Source organism: Eubalaena glacialis, chromosome 1 (assembly GCF_028564815.1).
Source record: "Eubalaena glacialis isolate mEubGla1 chromosome 1, mEubGla1.1.hap2.+ XY, whole genome shotgun sequence".
NCBI classification, from domain to species: domain Eukaryota; kingdom Metazoa; phylum Chordata; class Mammalia; order Artiodactyla; family Balaenidae; genus Eubalaena; species Eubalaena glacialis.
The window spans coordinates 50,422,581-50,440,791 of record NC_083716.1 but is presented as its reverse complement, the minus strand read 5'-3'; the positions used below and the strand labels follow the sequence as shown (position 1 = coordinate 50,440,791).

At 38.4% G+C, this 18,211-nt stretch overlaps 1 protein-coding gene across 1 annotated transcript in view; it reads right to left on the bottom strand.

Annotated features, from left to right (window-relative positions):
- Positions 1–18,211, bottom strand: part of GLUD1 (glutamate dehydrogenase 1) — a 38,518-nt gene that overhangs the window by 11,465 nt on the left and 8,842 nt on the right. The window contains exons 2-6 of the mRNA XM_061179723.1: positions 12,426–12,506; positions 11,835–11,890; positions 10,622–10,685; positions 5,945–6,039; positions 1,010–1,189 (exon numbers count right to left, since the gene is read on the bottom strand). Of these exons, the coding sequence (XP_061035706.1) occupies positions 1,010–1,189; positions 5,945–6,039; positions 10,622–10,685; positions 11,835–11,890; positions 12,426–12,506 (476 nt within the window). The remainder of the gene's footprint in view (positions 1–1,009; positions 1,190–5,944; positions 6,040–10,621; positions 10,686–11,834; positions 11,891–12,425; positions 12,507–18,211) is intronic.

Below are 18,211 nucleotides of genomic sequence, written 5' to 3'. Positions count from 1 at the left end.
CTTGCTGGCCTATAAAGAAACGGTAGTGATGCCAACGACGCTACCTAGGACCTCAGTTCCTGATGACCAGATGTCCTATGGTCATGAAAAGATAAGTCAGTAATTGGGAGGGGTACGGGTTTTATTTTAAAGTAGGATTCAACTTAATTTTGATTCGTCTAAGTAAACTAATCAAGCACCACACAAAGTTGAAATTTGGATCATTGTGTAAACCTTTCTGTATACACATAATAGTTTAAGAGATGTCCCCTTCTGGATACAATTTCAATTTAAATATCAAACAAAAGAAGTTGGTGATAGTTTCATATGTTTCTGAGAGATACTTCGTTTAGTCACCTGAATCTTACCAAGGTTCAAAAAATAAAGGATGTATTACTCTGCATATGTCCATTTTAAAACTTAAGAGATCCAAAGAATCAAATTTTAAAAATTGCAAATCTAGGGGCTCCAATCGAGGAGGAGTACAAGGATGTGCAACTCACCTCTTCCCAGAAATACATCAAAAATACATCTACAAATGGAACAATTCTCACAGAATACCTACTGATCACTAGACCTCAAATACCTGAAAGGACAAGAAAGATCTCCATATAATCAGGTAGGACAAAAGGGGAAAAAAAAAAAAAAAAAGGAACTGGGATGGGACCTGTGCCCCTGGAAGGCAGCTATAAAAGAGGAAAGGTTCCCACACTCTGGGAAGCCCCATCACCGGTGGGAAGATCAGAAAGGGAGCTTCAGAGGCTCAGAGGAGAGAGCAACAACTGGTTTGTGGAAGTTTGGGATTAGCAGATGCAAACTATTATATATAAGATGGATAAACAACAAGGTCCTACTGTACAGCACAGGGAACTATATTATAACTGAATCACTTTGCTGTACAGCAGAAATGAACACATTACAAATCAACTCTACTCCAATAAAATTTAAAAAAAACTGCAAATCTTAAAACACTGGAAAACTTATTATTACATGTATATCAGTCATTCTTTAAGAAAGCAAACATTTTTACCTGAACAACAAATGTTTTATCTCCAAATCCTGGTGTCATTCCTAAAATACTCATGTAAGAAGCTTCATTGATGAAGTTTTCAATCCCATGGAAAACTCCCCGACCAGTAGCAGAGATCCGTCCGTGGATTCCACCCTGACTGATGGGCTTACCGGTAACACAGGCATGGGCATTAATATCCTGCAAAAAAAGGGCAAAACTTAAAAGATGAAATGTCAACATCAATTTCTATGATGAACCAACATAAAGAAGCGTTAAAGTGGAAACACATTCTCATTTAACTAATATGCTCATTAGGAGTGTGTGTGTGTTTAAGGTATACTTTCATCAATAGGGATAAGTCTCACCTTTTCAAATTTCTGTTCCTAGAAAATATATAATAAAGTAGACTATTTTCTGATGGGAGAAACAGGGTTTTTAGGAATTAAACATCAAGTAAATACAAATAGCAATATCACAAAAGTAGAGATAGTTCAGCTTAAAACTATTATTCCTTCACCAAATGTTTAAGCCCTACTAAGTAAGGGTATACATGTCACCTGTAATTGTCTTAAAATTTATCATAAGACTTGAGCGTGTCACCAAAACAGAACCTAAGATAGGAAGAGCCATTACGGTGTTCATGGATGGGAAGACTCAACACTGTAAAAATATTTTTCTGCCAAACTAATCTAGAAATTCAATTAAGTGTCACTTTTAAAAAAGAACTTTAAAAGATAACTCAAGTTCACCTAAGAGTGGATTAACAAAAAGTATTCAAGAAATAAGAAAGAAAGAAAACAAAATAACTAAGCTTTGCAGGGCAGCTGGAATACCTATCAAGATAAAAAGCCATTAATCCAGAAATTCTAATTCCATACTATATATACAATGGTATATATACAAAAAATTGTGTATATATAGTATGGTATTACTGGAGTTAAAAAAAGGGGTACACGTGGGTGAGACACAGAGGACCATGCCCATGTGTCAGTAGAGCACCTCCTGTAGTAGCTGTTAGCTCTAAGAAGCTGAGTGGGAGAGTAAGTCTTCTCCATTCTGTACTCTCTGAATTGACAGTGTGCATGTATTCTGGTTCAGAAACAAGTATAATTAGAAGGAAGAAAGGGGTTTGGGAGGGCTTCCCTTCCAAGGGATAAACTGGAAGCAACCAGTTTAGCATACTATAAACTGTAGCAACCAGAACAGTGCATAATAGACAAATCTATTGTCTTCTGTGGGACAGGAGAAACTAGAGACAGTCTTATTGTATATAGGAAATCAATATTAAACACAGGAAGCATTTTAAGTCAGTGGCTAAAGTATGGACTATTTAATAAATTTGTTGAGGCAATTTGCTACCCATGTGAAACAAGATAAAGTACCTTACACATATCATATTCCCTACCCCCCAGTGTATGTTCTAGCTGGATAAGTTAAAAACTGACTGTTTAAATAAGAACTTCTAGAATTGTATTAGCTGTATCATTACCAACAAAAAGAACAAAAGTAAAAAAACCAAAACAAAACAGTCTAGTAAAGTGATTTATGGAATTAGTAGTTTTCCCACAGTTTTCCTTCATGAATAGTTAATGCTTATGAATACAGAATTGCAAACCAAGTAAGTGCCAAATGCTTTTGAACAGAGAAAATGCAAATGCTGGAGCTGACAGCAATCCTGTCTGAGGTCAGGCACGGTGCCGGTTGGCTGGCTGGCTGCCTGCGAGATGCCCAGCATACCTAATTGTTTTGGAAGCCTGGGCCCGGGTGGAGGACTCGCTTGCTCTCCAGCACCCAAACTTCTGGGCTAGGCAAAAGGAGCTGCGTGTTCAGGTACACGTCTGAAAACAAGAAACAAAAACTGCGGCTTCTTACCTTAGGCTCTGATTTTGTATTTCCTATTACTTTAAGAAGGACAGTCTTTTACCAGTGTTTAGTCCAAGGTTTAGTTGGCAGGGCCTCACAAAACTTTCTTTTGTCACCTTTGGGAGAGAGCTACGAATAACAATGTACTGCCCACTGTTTTGTACTATTCAGTCTAATGCCTTGCTTAAAAAGAATGAAAGACCATAACCAGAGCTCATTTAACATAAGAAGGTGACATGGAAGAGCAACCTTTTGGGAATGGCAGTCAAAACCAAAATTCTTTGAAGTGTCTCATACTGCTCCTGTTTTATTTCAGGGGATTTGTGGAATTTACCTGGTTTAATGTTTATAAATATTTATTTTTTATGCTTACTGAGGGCCAGTTATAATTATACTGTCATTCACTTAATCCTCATGACTGTCTCATGAACTAGGTGCTATTATTATTGTCATTTTACATATAAGGAAAGTGAGGCACAGAGAGCTTAAGGCACTTGCCCCAGGTCACAGAGCTGGTATGTGAAGGAGCCAGTCCCAGAATCCAGGGTGTCTGAGTGTGCTCCCAACTACACACTACATCACCCCCCAGGAAATGAGACAAGCCTAAATTCCTCCATTAGATGCCCCCTTCCTTTCTTTTAGAGGAAACAATATTCCTCCTCTACTAAGGCTTATCTTTCCCCTGGGGCCCTTAAAAGATGAATCTGTGGCCCACACCAATCAACATGCCAAGAACAACAAAAACCTTTCTCTTTAGACAACAGGCACCTTTCAAGCTGTCTCCTCTCTAGCGCCATTTTTCTTAAGTGAGGGCTACTCTTCATGCCCTACTTCCCTCTCAACACGCCCCTGCAGTCTGGCTCCAACCTCACTATTCCAATCTAGTTGCTGAATTGGTCTCTTCTCAGAACCACCCCCTCAGAACATCCACAACGCGAAGCTCCTGGCACTTCTCATTCTTTTCTAACTAATTGTTCCTCCCCTCCACCCCCCAATCACTCTTCAATCTGTCCATTCCTCTCCAACTCTATGGCAGGCCAATATCATCTCTTTTGGGCTCCTGTGTAGTCTCCTGTCCCCAACAATCCCATTCTCTGCTGCACAGAGTGAAGCTTACTGTGTCACACACCTGCTTACAATTAGCACTTCACTGGCTTCCCTCTGTTTTTAGGACAAAGACCAAAGTCCTTGCTGTCGCCTACAAGGTAGGAATCTGGTCCGAATCTCCTCTGCTGGCCTCTCTCATGCCCGCCCTCTCTACTCTGGCCACCATAGTTTTCCCTCAGCCTCTCAGGTTCACCTCGTCTCACATCAGGACCTTTACCCAGGTGCTTCCTTCTGCTTCCAACCCTTGGCCAGTGCCACTTCCGCTGGTTGATGTGTACTCATCTTTCAGAGTGCAGACCAGAAGGTTACATCTCAAGGAGGCTTTTCTGATCCTACTCCAGGGACGTGGTCAGGTCCCCAGTACTCTTCATAGCATCAAACCTTTTCCTTCTAGCCTTTACCCCAATTGTATTGAACTCCTTGCTTGCACTTTAAGCCTCCCGTGTAGTAAGTGCTCTCTCTATATTTTTAAAAAAAATTGTGAGCAGTGAGGGTAGGGGGTCCCTGGAGGAAGAGAACGAGGCATGGCTTTCTTGACATGAGAAGCCATTTTGTGATCTAAGCCATTTTGATATCAAAGCCTGTCTACAATGCTTGTACTTGAACAGGTCTCAATAATTAATGATCTTAAGGGAACAGAAGAATGTTATCAAGCAAGAGAAGTAACAATAGCCAAGATAATTTATCAGTTGTAAAGACTCCCAGTTCTGTTTCAATGGTAAAGATAAGCCTGAAGTGCTCAACCTTCAGATCAACTGGAACCTAAGGGATGACGATGTTGACCTTTTCTGATCTTAGTGGCTTCAATCAACTAAAGCTTGGACTCTGCCAACCACCCAAGTCCCTTCATGAATATGCAGGTACCCTTAACCTAAAACTTCCCCAATTTTGCTGTTCAGGGAGACACTGCTTTGGGAAAGATCCCAGTGTTCTCCCTACTTGCTGCAAGTAATAAATCCTACTGATCTTTGGCTTGGTTGTGTCTTTTGGCTCGACACCCACCAAGAGGTGAACCCAGTTTTTGGGTAACAAAATGTCTTTTCAACTCACTTTCTCTTCCTACTCCTTAAGTGTTTTTCAAGGTTCCATCCCTTTGAAGGACAAAGTTAGTTGTTGTTCTTGTGTTCTGCATTAATGGCACTACTTCTGCTCAGTCCCCAGACTTTAAGTCCTCCTGGTTCTTTCTGACTCAACCCTGTCCTTTTCCTTGGTCCCATAGATGCAACCCAGTCCTGCTGAGTCTACCTCTGTCATGAGCCAATGCTTCTCCCCAGCCCTATCGCTACCGGCTGTGAAGACAGACACTGACACTGTGGAGGCCATCTCTTTGCTCCAGCCTAACACTGTTGCTGGCCCCTCTCCCCTAAGGAAGGGTCAGCATCAAAGGCTCCCCGCTTACTAGCAAGTAAAATAAAAACACTGGGACTTGATTATTTTTCTACTCTTTTACTTACTTCATCATTCTCTTACTACCTTTCTAAATGTGCCTTATCTTCAGACAATCTGAGCTCTACAGTTTCCCCTCCTATCCTCCAAATCTTCATGTTTAAATTCTATCCATTTTCAATGTCCAGCCCTGACCAAATACCTCTTCCAGGAAGCCTGCTTTTAGAAACTCTCCACCCTGCTATTACACTATCTCCATACCTTATCTGCTTAATGTGTCTTAGTTCCTTTGAGGGAAAAGCCCTAATTGAATGCTTCCTTATTTCCCTTTTACTGTCTTGTAATGTATCCTGCCCTGGGAGGTGATCTTTGAGGGCCCATCCCAGCGGTCAGGATAGGGTTGCATATGAGTAAAAGCTCAATCCAAGTTCACTGCATTTATGATATAAGATAGACAAAAGTAATATATAAAATCACGATATGATTAAAGGAGAGGAGAAAAACCCAGTGAATTCTCCCCTTATACATATCATCATTTGAACTGTTATTTCTGGTAGATAGCAAATGAAGCCCTCAGAGCTTTTGGTGGGTACTCACATAGTGCCCTATGGTGCTAGCATAGGTGTCAGCAATCCAGGACATCTCCCGCTCGCCTGTGCTCATGTCTGGGGCAGGCACATCAATGCCAGGACCTGGGGGCATAGGGAAAGGGCATCACACCAGTTTTTAAGATAAATGCATCTCAAACACATAGATCCTTGCAGTTCTCTATAATAACAAAGCTACCATGGCTAGAAATCTTTAGATTTCATCTCGGTTACTAATTCAAGTCATAGAAATACTTATTAAATGTTTCATTACAAAATTTACAGATACACAGTGTTACATGATAACTTCTCCCACTGGTGTTCACTTGCTATGTGAAATTAGCTATGCACAACTGATAAGCCACTCAACAGATTTCTGAATGTTGCAAGCATAGGCAAACCAGTTTAGCCTCTCTTGACCTCAGTTCCTTAAACTGTACTTAGAGATAACAGTACCATAAGGAGGGCTGTTATGGTTAGAAAGTTTATGTGTATGAGACAGCACAGTGACATACTTGCTTACTGGGGGTGTAAGCCCTCCTCACCAAGTAGAAAAAGGGAAAAGACACACTGCTGAAGTATTATGTTAAGCCCCATAATACCTTTATCCATGACATAATGCTGCTTTGACCTATTATTCAAAGCTTACTCTGTACAGAAAGTTTTAGGCCTTGACTCTCAGTTCCTCAGATCAGCAAATAAAAAGTTTGAGGATAACAAGAAGCTAGCCCACAGGCAGCAACAAGTGCCAATGACAGCACTAATGCTGATGTCCAGTGAGATCTCAGATGGAAATGTATTAAATGATGCCCACTCAAATCTGTAAAGGCAGGAATACATAGAAATATACCCATCAAAACAGTAAGAATACAATACAAAACAACCTAATTATTTAATGGGTCATCTATACAAAGAAATACTATGCAGCCATTACAAAGAATGATGTACATCCATGTAAATGACTTGGAATCATCACCAAAACATACATGTGGGGAAAAAAAGCAGGTTTCATATAGCATCTATAAGTTCCCATTCGTATAAAATTCTCTTTATATATACCGATGTATAATAACTATACATATTTCCATGTGTATATATGTATGCAGAGGTTTAGAAAATATGCACAAACTTTTTCACTATGTTTAGATTTCAGCATTGTTTATAACTTTCTATATTGTTTTAATTGTAAAATACAAACTCGTTATCTTTATAAAAAGAAAAACACAACTTTTAAATGATTAAACTATTGTCTCCCAAATTAAGTTCTTTCTAAGAGCTATACTTGAGTTCTTCCTATAATTATTACTTTTAATCAACAGAATAAGGTCCATTCTAACATTCTTCTACATTTTAGGGGCCCAGGCCCTACATATATACTTCTTTATACAAGTTGTGATGTAATGATACAGGATTGGTGTAAGACAACTTTGAAATGGTCAAAGTTTTGTTTTTTACACTCTTGCTCCCCCTTCCGTACCCAACCTGTAACTCTCCTATGTCCTGGTACTCTTTTCCTTAGGCATCTTACAAATATCAAGAAGTCTAACTTCCCCCAACCCACCCTCACCCCATACAGCTTTCCTGCTGGGAACAGTTAATGCCATATCCTAGCCTCATCCTCTGACAAAAGGGCTCCACTGTTCCATTGGCTCACAATTCCCATTCCTTTAAAGTGACATACCTCCACTGGAGGGTAATACAAGTATATTTAATCATATTGCTTTTCTCCTAAAGTATAAATGACAAATTGCTCCCACATCTCTTTAGAGGTATCTACAAAAGTATTATGCTTGTTTTCAGCAATATCAAGTGTTAAATAAGCTTGTTGCCTCAAATAACAATTTTATTTGGAGAAGGGCAAGTTTGAGGTATGTACTCTGTAAATCAAAAATGTATAATGATAAATTGTCTTTCAAAAACAATTATTAGTCTAGATATGCTGAAGTCAGATAGCTCCCCCTACCCAAAACAAAATCACAAAATATTATTAGGCTTGTGAGTTTTCTACTCCATACAAAATCAATGTATAGGGATGCACAGATTATAAGCAATTCCTGGATTACAGGTAAATTCTCAAATACCTACAGGCATGAAAGTCCATCCTTTTAAAAACAGGTAACTACCCTTAGGAAAGTTAAAATGCCATCACTCAATCCCATAACAGTATAAATAAGATAAAAAATTGGCTGAAAAAAGCAACTGTTTTCACAGAACATGAATGTAGGGGTAAAGCTAAGAGGGTAATTTTGGTGCATAGAGATATAGCGGATGAAAAGGGAACTTCACAGTTTACAAAGGTGGTATCTAAACTCACATAACAGAATTAACACCCTTGCACAAACTAAGAAAGAAGAAAGAAAGAAAAAGAGGAAGGACCACTTCTCAACTCATTCTATGAGGCTAGTATTATCTTGGTATCAAAGACTTCTTAAGAAAAGAATACGGCAGACTAATATCTCTTAGAACAGTATCAGAAAGAATAAAATACTTATGAATAAACTTAACAGAAGTAGTGTGAGACCTGTACACACAAGCCCCAACTACTGAAGCCCGCGCACCGCAACGAAGAGTAGCCCCCGCTCGCCGCAACTAGAGAAAGCATGCACCCAGCAAGGAAGAGCCAACACAGCCAAAAATAAAAAAATAAAAAAAATTAAAAAAAACCCCCAAACAAATAAATAAATAAATAAAATAAAACGTACGTTTTAAAACAAAAACAAATGGAAAGACATTCAGTGTTCATGGACTAGTTTAAAGTGGAAAACAGAATAAGGTATGAATGTTCTCCGTTGGATGAAAAGTGGCATTGTTGGGGGGAAAAGTGGGGGGGTGGTGGTGGTGGTGGTGGGATGAACTGGGAGATTGGGATTGACATGTATACACTGATGTATAAAATATACACTATATATACACTAATATGTATAAAATAGATAACTAATAAGAGCCTACTGTATAAAAAATAAAGCAAAATTCAAAAAAAAAAAAGGTTAAGATGGCAACACTCTACAAATAGGTCTACAGATTCAAAGCAACCCCTATCAAAACCAGAGCTGACTCTTTTTGCAGAAATTGAAAAGCTGACCTTAAACTCATATGAAGTGACAGAGCTAGGACCCAGATTCAGGTCTAACTCATAATCTGAAACTCTGTGGAAAGGGAAGTCAGAAAATAACCGAAATGACATCAGTTCCAAAGGTTTGCTCAGGAGTAGTTCTGTGCCCTAGAGAGGGAAAGAATGCCAACTGCATCCCTCTTATGCTACAAAGCTTTCTGGGCCCAGATGTCAGTTTAGCTGCATGGTGGCTTTTGCACATAAGCAAAGAAGTCAAATTGCTAATATTTAAGCTTTCAGTGTTTCAATGAATCACTTTTTAACCTTTGCAATTACAGGGTTCTTGTCAATATAGAGAAAATTAAGCTGGATATCCTCTATATATAGACAATAAATACAACTGAATAAAGTCTGAAACCACTCAAGACTATTAAGTACGTTTGATATTTAAGCTAAGAGTTTAAGCTAAGTTATGATATAAAAAATTATGAAGGCTATCAGAATTAGTAGATATTTCTGTGAAGGAGGTAGTTATCTCATTAACTAGTGCTACCCCTGTACAATGACTGTGTAAGTAAAGCTCACAGCAGTGCCAGGGAGGATGCATGCCAAGAATCCAAATGCCTTTTAAATTATAAAAGACAGGACAAATCTAGTAAAGTTCTAGTGTTACTTAAAAGGGGCAGATTTCAAAATAAGGATATATTAAGTTCACAGGAACTTGTCAACAGTGAGAAGAATACTGGGGAAGGAAAACAAGAGGGACAGGAAAACAGAAAAAGTAGATTTTCTTTCCTATTTTAGTCAGTCTTCTTAGTTTTAACTATTGTTAAAGGGGCAAAATTCTATTAAATGATTTTTTTTTTTAAAGCAAATCAGAATCTTTCTAGGACAAGAAAATAAATAGAAAGACAATTTGCTTGAAATTTAAAGATTAAATAATAACTATATATTACAGAAAAGAATATTCACATCTCATACACAAAATAACGTATGACATGGATAATAGTGCGATAGAAAATCAAGAAAATGAAGATCAGTACCCTCAGAAATTTAGTCCGAGTAACAAACATTAGGAGCCCCAGAAATCCTTAAAATCAGCCAGTGATGGCACAGGGAGTCATCAATCAGCATGAGCCTCCACACCTCCCAGCCTGTGCCCACTGCTTTGAAGCGAAAGGCCTGCTTAAGCCTCCAATTCCAAACAGCATCAGTTTTCTCACTGCTTTCGCAACAGGATTACTATTGCAAAACTGCTTTTTGCATATTAAAAATTGTTTATAATGCAGGCATTATTTAGTTCCTAAAATCTTTTTGGATGTCACAATTGTGATCGTGCTCGTTGTTCAATGCTGTTTCACTGATCAAAAACCTTTATTATGTCTGTACAAGGAGAAGAGGTGGAAGTGACCTCTCCTGGTATCCACACTGTATACTGAGAACCTGAACTTTTCTATTAGAGAGGTGTCATGAACAGGCCCAGGTATGTTCACCATGTTTAACACAGAACCCAATTTCTCAAAGTAAGAGGACAAGTCTCTCCATGCATGTATAGACAAAAGCAGGAGTTTAAATTAAGACAATTACTTTTTAGATGTTCCCACTCTGTGGAAATCTACATGGCAATACACATACCAATAAAGCCCTTCTTTGCCAGCTCCATGGTGAACCTCCTTGTGATCTTTTCCAATTCATTATCCTATAAAGGAAAAAGGTGAAACACAAACAATAATGAAAAAATAATTTTTGATAGAAAAACCACTTGTGGAGATAATAGTTGCATCCTATTTTCTACTTATAGGACATTTTCATATATCTTCTTGTGTAATCTTCAGAACAATTCATAAAGTAGGTATTTCCATTTTAAACGGAAATTAAATTTTAAATTTCTGAGAGACCAGAAATTAGGTTACATAAGGAACAGGTAGTAGCACTAAGGCTCAAACCTGTTCTCCTTGTATTAATATAGGATCTTATGAGCAATCCTTATGGTGTATTTTCATTTAAATCGCAAATTTAAAAAATAAAATCATATATATTGTTCGTATACAGGTATTTATTCACATAATTTATTTAACTTAATACAGAGGTTAATTAGCAGCTTAAATTAACTTGGAATTGAAAGGATAAATAATAAAATTTTTACCAAACTAGTTAAGATGTCACTAGAACCTTGGGATCCCAACATAAAAATCTCAGAGCACAGTTATATTTATATTATAGTCGTATATAACACGCATGAATATAAATGCTTAAGAATATGAAGGTATACTAATTATACTAATTACCTTTTAACCAAGTAAGAAAATGAAAAAGGACACTGATGTAAGTAGGTGACCTTTCATATGGCAAAACACTCAATGAGTTAATTATCTGCCTGTTTTTCCATTACTTTTAAAAGCAACAGGACGACTTCCCTGGTGGCGCAGTGGTTAAGAATCCACCTGCCAATGCAGGGGACATGGGTTTGAGACCTGGTCCAGGAAGATCCCACGTGCCGCGGAGCAACTAAGACCGTGCGCCACAACTACTGAGCCTGCGCTCTAGAGCCCACGAGCCACAACTACTGAAGCCCGCGCACCTAGAGCCTGTGCTCTGCAACAAGAGAAGCCACCGCAATGAGAAGCCCGTGCACCGCAACGAAGAGTAGCCCCTGCTCACCACAACTAGAGGAAGCCCACGCGCAGCAACAAAGACCCAACGCAGCCAAAAATAAATAAAGAAATAAAGAAATTTATAAAAGCAACAGGAACCATTAATCTCACTGGTATAGGGGATACACGGAAGTCCAGTAATTTCAAGTCCTTTGTAAATGCACCATGTGCACTAATGTCACTTTGATACTTACGGTATAGTTCTTGGGATTGATCTTAACACCAGCTTTGGCACCCCCAAATGGCACATCTGAAAGAGAAGGCTGAAAGTTATTCCATATAAAGGCTAAAAGAATTAAAAAGGCAGAAAGCACTGTGTAATGTTATAAAAGTATGATACTTTTAGCTTTAGTTTCAGAAAATTCAATAAATAAACCCACAATCTCTTCTAAAATGTTGTACCTTAAAATTCTAGTGAACAGAAACTAGACTAGGCAAATTACAATGCATATTTAATCAGTGTGCTTTACTATTTCTAAAATGTAATGGCATATTTATTTTCCTTTTACTATGATTTGGTCTTATTTACAGAGTATAGAGAGGGATTTAAACAAAGATCTACACTTAAGGAAAATTCAATTAGTTCCTATAAAGTTCCCCATTAAAAAAAAAAGACTAAATCTTAATTAAGACTAATTGAAAAATGATATAAGTCAAACTGTGCAACCTAAAAACAAAAACAAAAAAACCCCACTTCTGATGAGGTATATTTCTCTAACAACCTTGTATGCAAACATATTTCCCCAAAGAGTTCTTATTAGGTAGCAGCAAAGGAGACCACTTACCAACCACTGCACACTTATATGTCATCAGAGAAGCCAGAGCTTTTACTTCATCTACACTCACATCAGTGCTGTAACGGATACCTGGCGGTTTAAAAAAAAGAGGGGGGTGAGAAAGAAGGGGATGTATTTAGAACATCCTTCTGGCAGGTTGAAAAAATAATGCTAGAAATTGAAAATGTCCACACTTTTTATGGTTATTTTCAAGAACACCTAAAGTAGCTTATGACTAAAGAGTCAATAGGGGGACTTCTCTGGTGGTCCAGTGCTTAAGATTCCATGCTTCCGCTGCAGGGGGGCTCGGGTTCGATCCCTGGTTGGGGAACTAAGATCCCACATGCTGCGTAGCTTGGCCAGAAAGAAAAAAAAAAAAGTCAGTAGGAAAAAAGCTGCTAATTAGATACCCAGAAAGAGCGACAGAATGAACACTGAATTTGATTCAAGTATTTTCATATTTAAGAGAATAAAATTGGTGAAGTTCAGTGTTCGCTTTCTGGTATGCGTAGCATCAAGTAGGGTTTCCGGGGATTTCGAGATAAGATAGCCCTGTCCTTCAGGGACTTATAACCCAGTGGGAAATAACAGTAAATATGATTTCACAGACAAAAATTACCTTCAAATGAATGTTTTTTACACTTTCAGGGAGGCAAGTAACTCCATGGAGGCTTTTCTTTCTTTTACTTTTTGCTTTAGGTGACTTGGTAGCAGAGCGTTCAAGAATCTTGCTATAGGCAAATGGATAGTTAACAGGCTTGACAGTTTCAACTTGAATATCAGATGTCTAAATAGAGGTTTTGGCTTCAATGGGGTATAACCAAGAGATCCTTACCTGTAACTCCCTTCACCAACTGCCAGCCTCTTTCAACCAAGAAATGAGAAGCTTGACAAAGTCATCTCTCCTTCCTGGAAATGAGCAATTCCCTTCACTCTTCTATAAGGATGGGAGGTAGCCAAGCAGACAGGCAACTCGGAGTCTTAATGCCCCCAATCCTCTACCAAACTAGATGTTTGGTAAAGGGGACACAGAAAGCGGGTATGCCCACTACTTTGGTTTTGGGGGTCTTAGTCAATAACCCTTCCAAGTTTTGCAGGGTTAAGCCACCTCTCATCCTTTTAGTCCATTGCTTCTCAACCCCAAGGAAGAAGGCCTGAGTGAGGCTGATGATTGCACACTGCTTGGGGCTCCCTGACACTGAGTCACAAGTATGGGGGCCCAGGGACACCTCTTAAAGGATTCTGGGAATAAAAGTTTTTCAGATAGAAATACACAGTATTCTCATGGACCAGCAGTTTGAGAAAACTCCCTTAGTCATTTAAAAAAGCTGGCTTCTTGGATGTTTCCGAAAACACCTATCTAAACATAAACGACACATTTCAAGAGAATTTCATCTGTCGGTATATGACCATAAAGAGCAAATTCTGAAACTGAACATATTTCTTTGTCCCATCAGAAAAATAAAATGAATTATTTAGAAAAGCAAGCTCTTAGAAAACTGTATCTTGCATATAATGGGTTCTCAGATTATTTGTGGAATAAACTTATTAAAATTTTAGAATGAGAAATGACAGGGTTTTGGGGTTTTTTTTGGCATATAGCAGATATCTGTTGCTATAAGCTTGCTTCCTCATTTTGTTCAGGTCTTTATTAAAAACTTTCTTCATTCTGAGAGGCCCTCCCTGACCACCCCTTTTAAAATAATTTAAAATAGCACTTCCTCATCCCCACTCTCCAGCCCCTATTTACTTTAAATTGACTTTATATTTGTTTACTCTCCAGCTTCCACCACTACCCACCCCCACCCCAGCAAATTAGCACCATGAAGACAGCCTTTCTTTTGCCTACTAATTCTTGGTGCCTAACACAGAAAATTTGCGTGCATTAGGCACTCAAATACATGTGGAATAAATATGACTATTTCTTGACTCTTAAAACTTAAGGTAGAAAGACAGAATCCATGTTAAAATTTTGACATACATGTAAGTCAGCGCCTGTGCATATCATGGAAGGAATAAAAAGCACTAAAAAGCAAACGTACCAGCTCCTAAAAACTATTCCAGAAAAAAAAAAAATCCAAAATTTGTAAGTAATATTAAGACCAGGGCTCCCCTGTTGGCGCAGTGGTTGAGAATCTGCCTGTCAATGCAGGGGACACGGGTTCGAGCCCTGGTCTGGGAAGATCCAACATGCCGCGGAGCAACTAGGCCCGTGAGCCACAATTGCTGAGCCTGCGCGTCTGGAGCCTGTGCTCCGCAACAAGAGAGGCCGCGATAGTGAGAGGCCAGCGCACTGCGATGAAGAGTGGCCCCCACTTGCCACAACTAGAGAAAGCCCTCGCACAGAAACAAAGACCCAACACAGCCATAAATAAATAAATAAATAAATAAATAAATAAATAAATAAATAAAATTTTTTTTTTAAAAAAAATTAAGACCAAACACTGGTTTCAACAAAAATTGCTTAATTAAAAAAATTTTAAATTGAAGTATTCAGGTATACAACATAGTGATTCACTACTTTTATAGATTATGCTCCATTTAAAGTTATTACAGGGACTTCCCTGGTGGTGCAGTGGTTAAGAATCCTCCTGCCAATGCAGGGGACAAGGGTTTGAGCCCTGGTCCGGGAAGATCCCACATGCCGCGGAGCAACTAAGCCTGTGCACCACAACTACTAAGCCTGCGCGCCACAACTACTAAGCCTGCGCTCTAGAGCCTGAGAGCTACAACTACTGAGTCCGTGTTGCACAACTACTGAAGCCTGCACACCTACAGCCCGTGCCCTGCAACAAGAGAAGCCACCGCAGTGAGAAAGCCCGAGCACCGCAACAATAGGTAGCCCACACTCGCCGCAACTAGAGAAAGCCCGTGCACAGCAACAAAGACCCAATGCAGCCAAAAAACAAAAAGTTATTATAAAATATTGGCTATATTCCCTGTGCTGTACAATATATCCTTGTAGCTTATTTTATACACAGTAGTTTGTACCTCTTAATCCCCTACCCCTATCTTGCCCCTCCCCCCTGGTAACCACTATTGTTCTCTATATCTATGAATCTGTTTTGTTTTGTGAAATTCACCCATTTATTTATTTATTGAAATTTATTTTATTTTTTAAAAATTAATTAATTTATTTATTGAACCCGTGTCCCCTGCATTGGCAGACGGATTCTTAACCACTGCGCCACCAGGTAAGTCCTGTTATGAGATTTTGATAGGGATTGCATAAAACCTGTTGATTGCTTTGAGTAGTACAGACATTTTAATATTATGAATTCTTCCTATCTATGAACACAGGATATTTTTCCATTTCTTTGTATCTTCAATTTCCTTCAATAATGTCTTTAAGTTTTCAGAGTATAGGTCTTTTATCTCCTTGGTTAAGTTAAAAAATTGTTTAAATACTAAAATGTGTTTATACAAATTGTCACTTAGTGAATAGGCATTACTTAGGCATATTATTTAGTGGAAACTATGCTAGGCCAGGGATGTGGGTTGGGTGCAGTGCCCAGCATTTCCTAACTAAGTGAACTCACCCCAATAGCAACTGCTGTGGGCATCTGCACTTGCTCACCTGGGGAGGTGCAAACAATGCTCTTAGGCTTCATGCCAGAATTGCTTGGGATAATGTGTTTGAGGCAGCTGGCACAGTGTCTGCATGTGGTCGATACTTCAATCTCAACTATTTTCACTGCTATTACAAGTATTGCAAAGTAGTGGCAAATAACAAAGAAATGTAGTTTTAAAAAAGTCTAAATGGATAGGATTTTAAACAAACAGCTCAATAACCTTTGATTTTATTACTTCTCAAGACAAATTCATGGAGGTGGTAAAATAGTGCTCTATTAAGAATCAGCATTTTTCCTATTACAGTTGAAGCACTTTTTTCATTGTGCTTTTAGAGTCTATGGAAATAGTCACTAAGTTACATTAATTTTCCTTGCTTTCTTAAGTGGGGAAAAAGTTACTTTCCCTTACCCAGTGCTTATAACTAATGCATTCAGTGAGAAACGAAAAACAGCTTGAAATACTAACATTCATAAATCAGACAGCAATCCTAATGTTCTAGACTTAAATGCTCATTAGAAACCAGGCCACTCCTTCTACAAAACAGTGTAAACAAAATCTATTTTATTGCAGAAGTCCTGGAATGATATGAGTCAGAAACTGCATGTAACGAAAAACATGTTTCCACTGGATGGCACCCAGAAATTCCTGTTTGTAAAGTGAAATTTTCTTTCCTAGCCACACCCATTTAGAGAGCTCAACTGCAAGACACTGAAGAGTAGTAGTTACATAAATCACCTCACTCCACAGGCATTTTCTGCAGGCTAGGAACCAATGAAGACTTCTAGTGAATTGAGGCAAGGGACCACTATAAGGAAAGTAGTGGAGTCAGGGGAATAAGCCCTGGGGAACTGATAAGGGTGAGAGACCTAGAAATGAATGCAGGGGATGCCTGGGCTAAAGAAGACATATGCTTTCATTTTTAACTTTCTAATTAGTGACACGTGAATGTTTTTACGTGTGGAATTTGGCAGATATACTAGTACAGACTCCAGTAATACAGGAATTACCCATACCCAAGGGAAGGCTAGTTACTCTTCTTCCTCTGGGATTGGAAACCAAAGATAATTACTAAAAATATACTGCCCCCTGAAATTCTTTACCACATTCTAATGAATGCTAAGAATATGACTGCAAAAAAGAAAATATTCTCCAATAAATTTGTAAATTCAGTGGATTAGGAGATATTAGCACAATTGGTGTACATGAAGGACAAAATGATGTGACATATACTTTGAAGTTCTGAAAGAAGGGGAAAACTTAGCATTTTTGAATGCCTACTGTATATCAAGAATAGTAAATATGAAGACAAAGTCGTTCAATAAAGCCAGATACCCACATGCATAAAAGAAAACCAAAAAAACTTAAAACATTTTAAACCAAAATGAAGCAAGAAGGACCTTATTTGCAGTATGAATATTCTCACTTTTTATAAAACCAAGCCTTTCTTTCCCTCTTTTCTGTGGCACAGAAGGCTAAAGGTAAGCAAGACCAACAGGGATTGGATGCGGCACAGGGATAGAAACTAGAAGGAACAAATTTTATTACAAAAATGGAGAACAGTATATTATAGTTTTTTGGTGTCCTGAAGTCTTAGAGCCTACGCTGACACTAGCATTGCTACCGTTTGGGAAGAGATCAACTGGATCTTTGAACGACAGATGTAATAATGGAGGTAGATGCTTCCAATGGAAAGCACGAGTCCATGGCTGGGTACACTAGAAAGGGAACTGGGTGATTATACAGATGTGGACCACAGGTCTGATGTCATTATAAATGGGGTCTGGTGGGGAGGAATAAATTAGGAGGTTGGTATTAACATTTACACCCTACTCAATACTCTGTAATAACCTATCTGGGAAAGAATCTGAAAAAGAATAGAAATATGTATATGTATAACTGAATCACTTTGCTGTACACCTGAAACTAACACAACATTGTAAATCAGCTATACTCCAATACAAAATAAAAATTAAAAAAAAAAAAAAAAGAAATGGGGTCTAAAATCAAGGACCACGGCTGAAAGAGTAATCTGTGCTTTCAGTTCACCAGAGGAAAGAAACACCACCCATGACAATGTTTATTATTTATCAAACTTGGTAAAGTTGGAGGAAAGGTTGGTGATAGAACTTTGAAATCATACCTTTGATTCTCCAGAGAAATTAACTTAATATATAGTTATTTTGAGCTAACTAGTAATCAGATGTTTCAAAAGAACATTAATG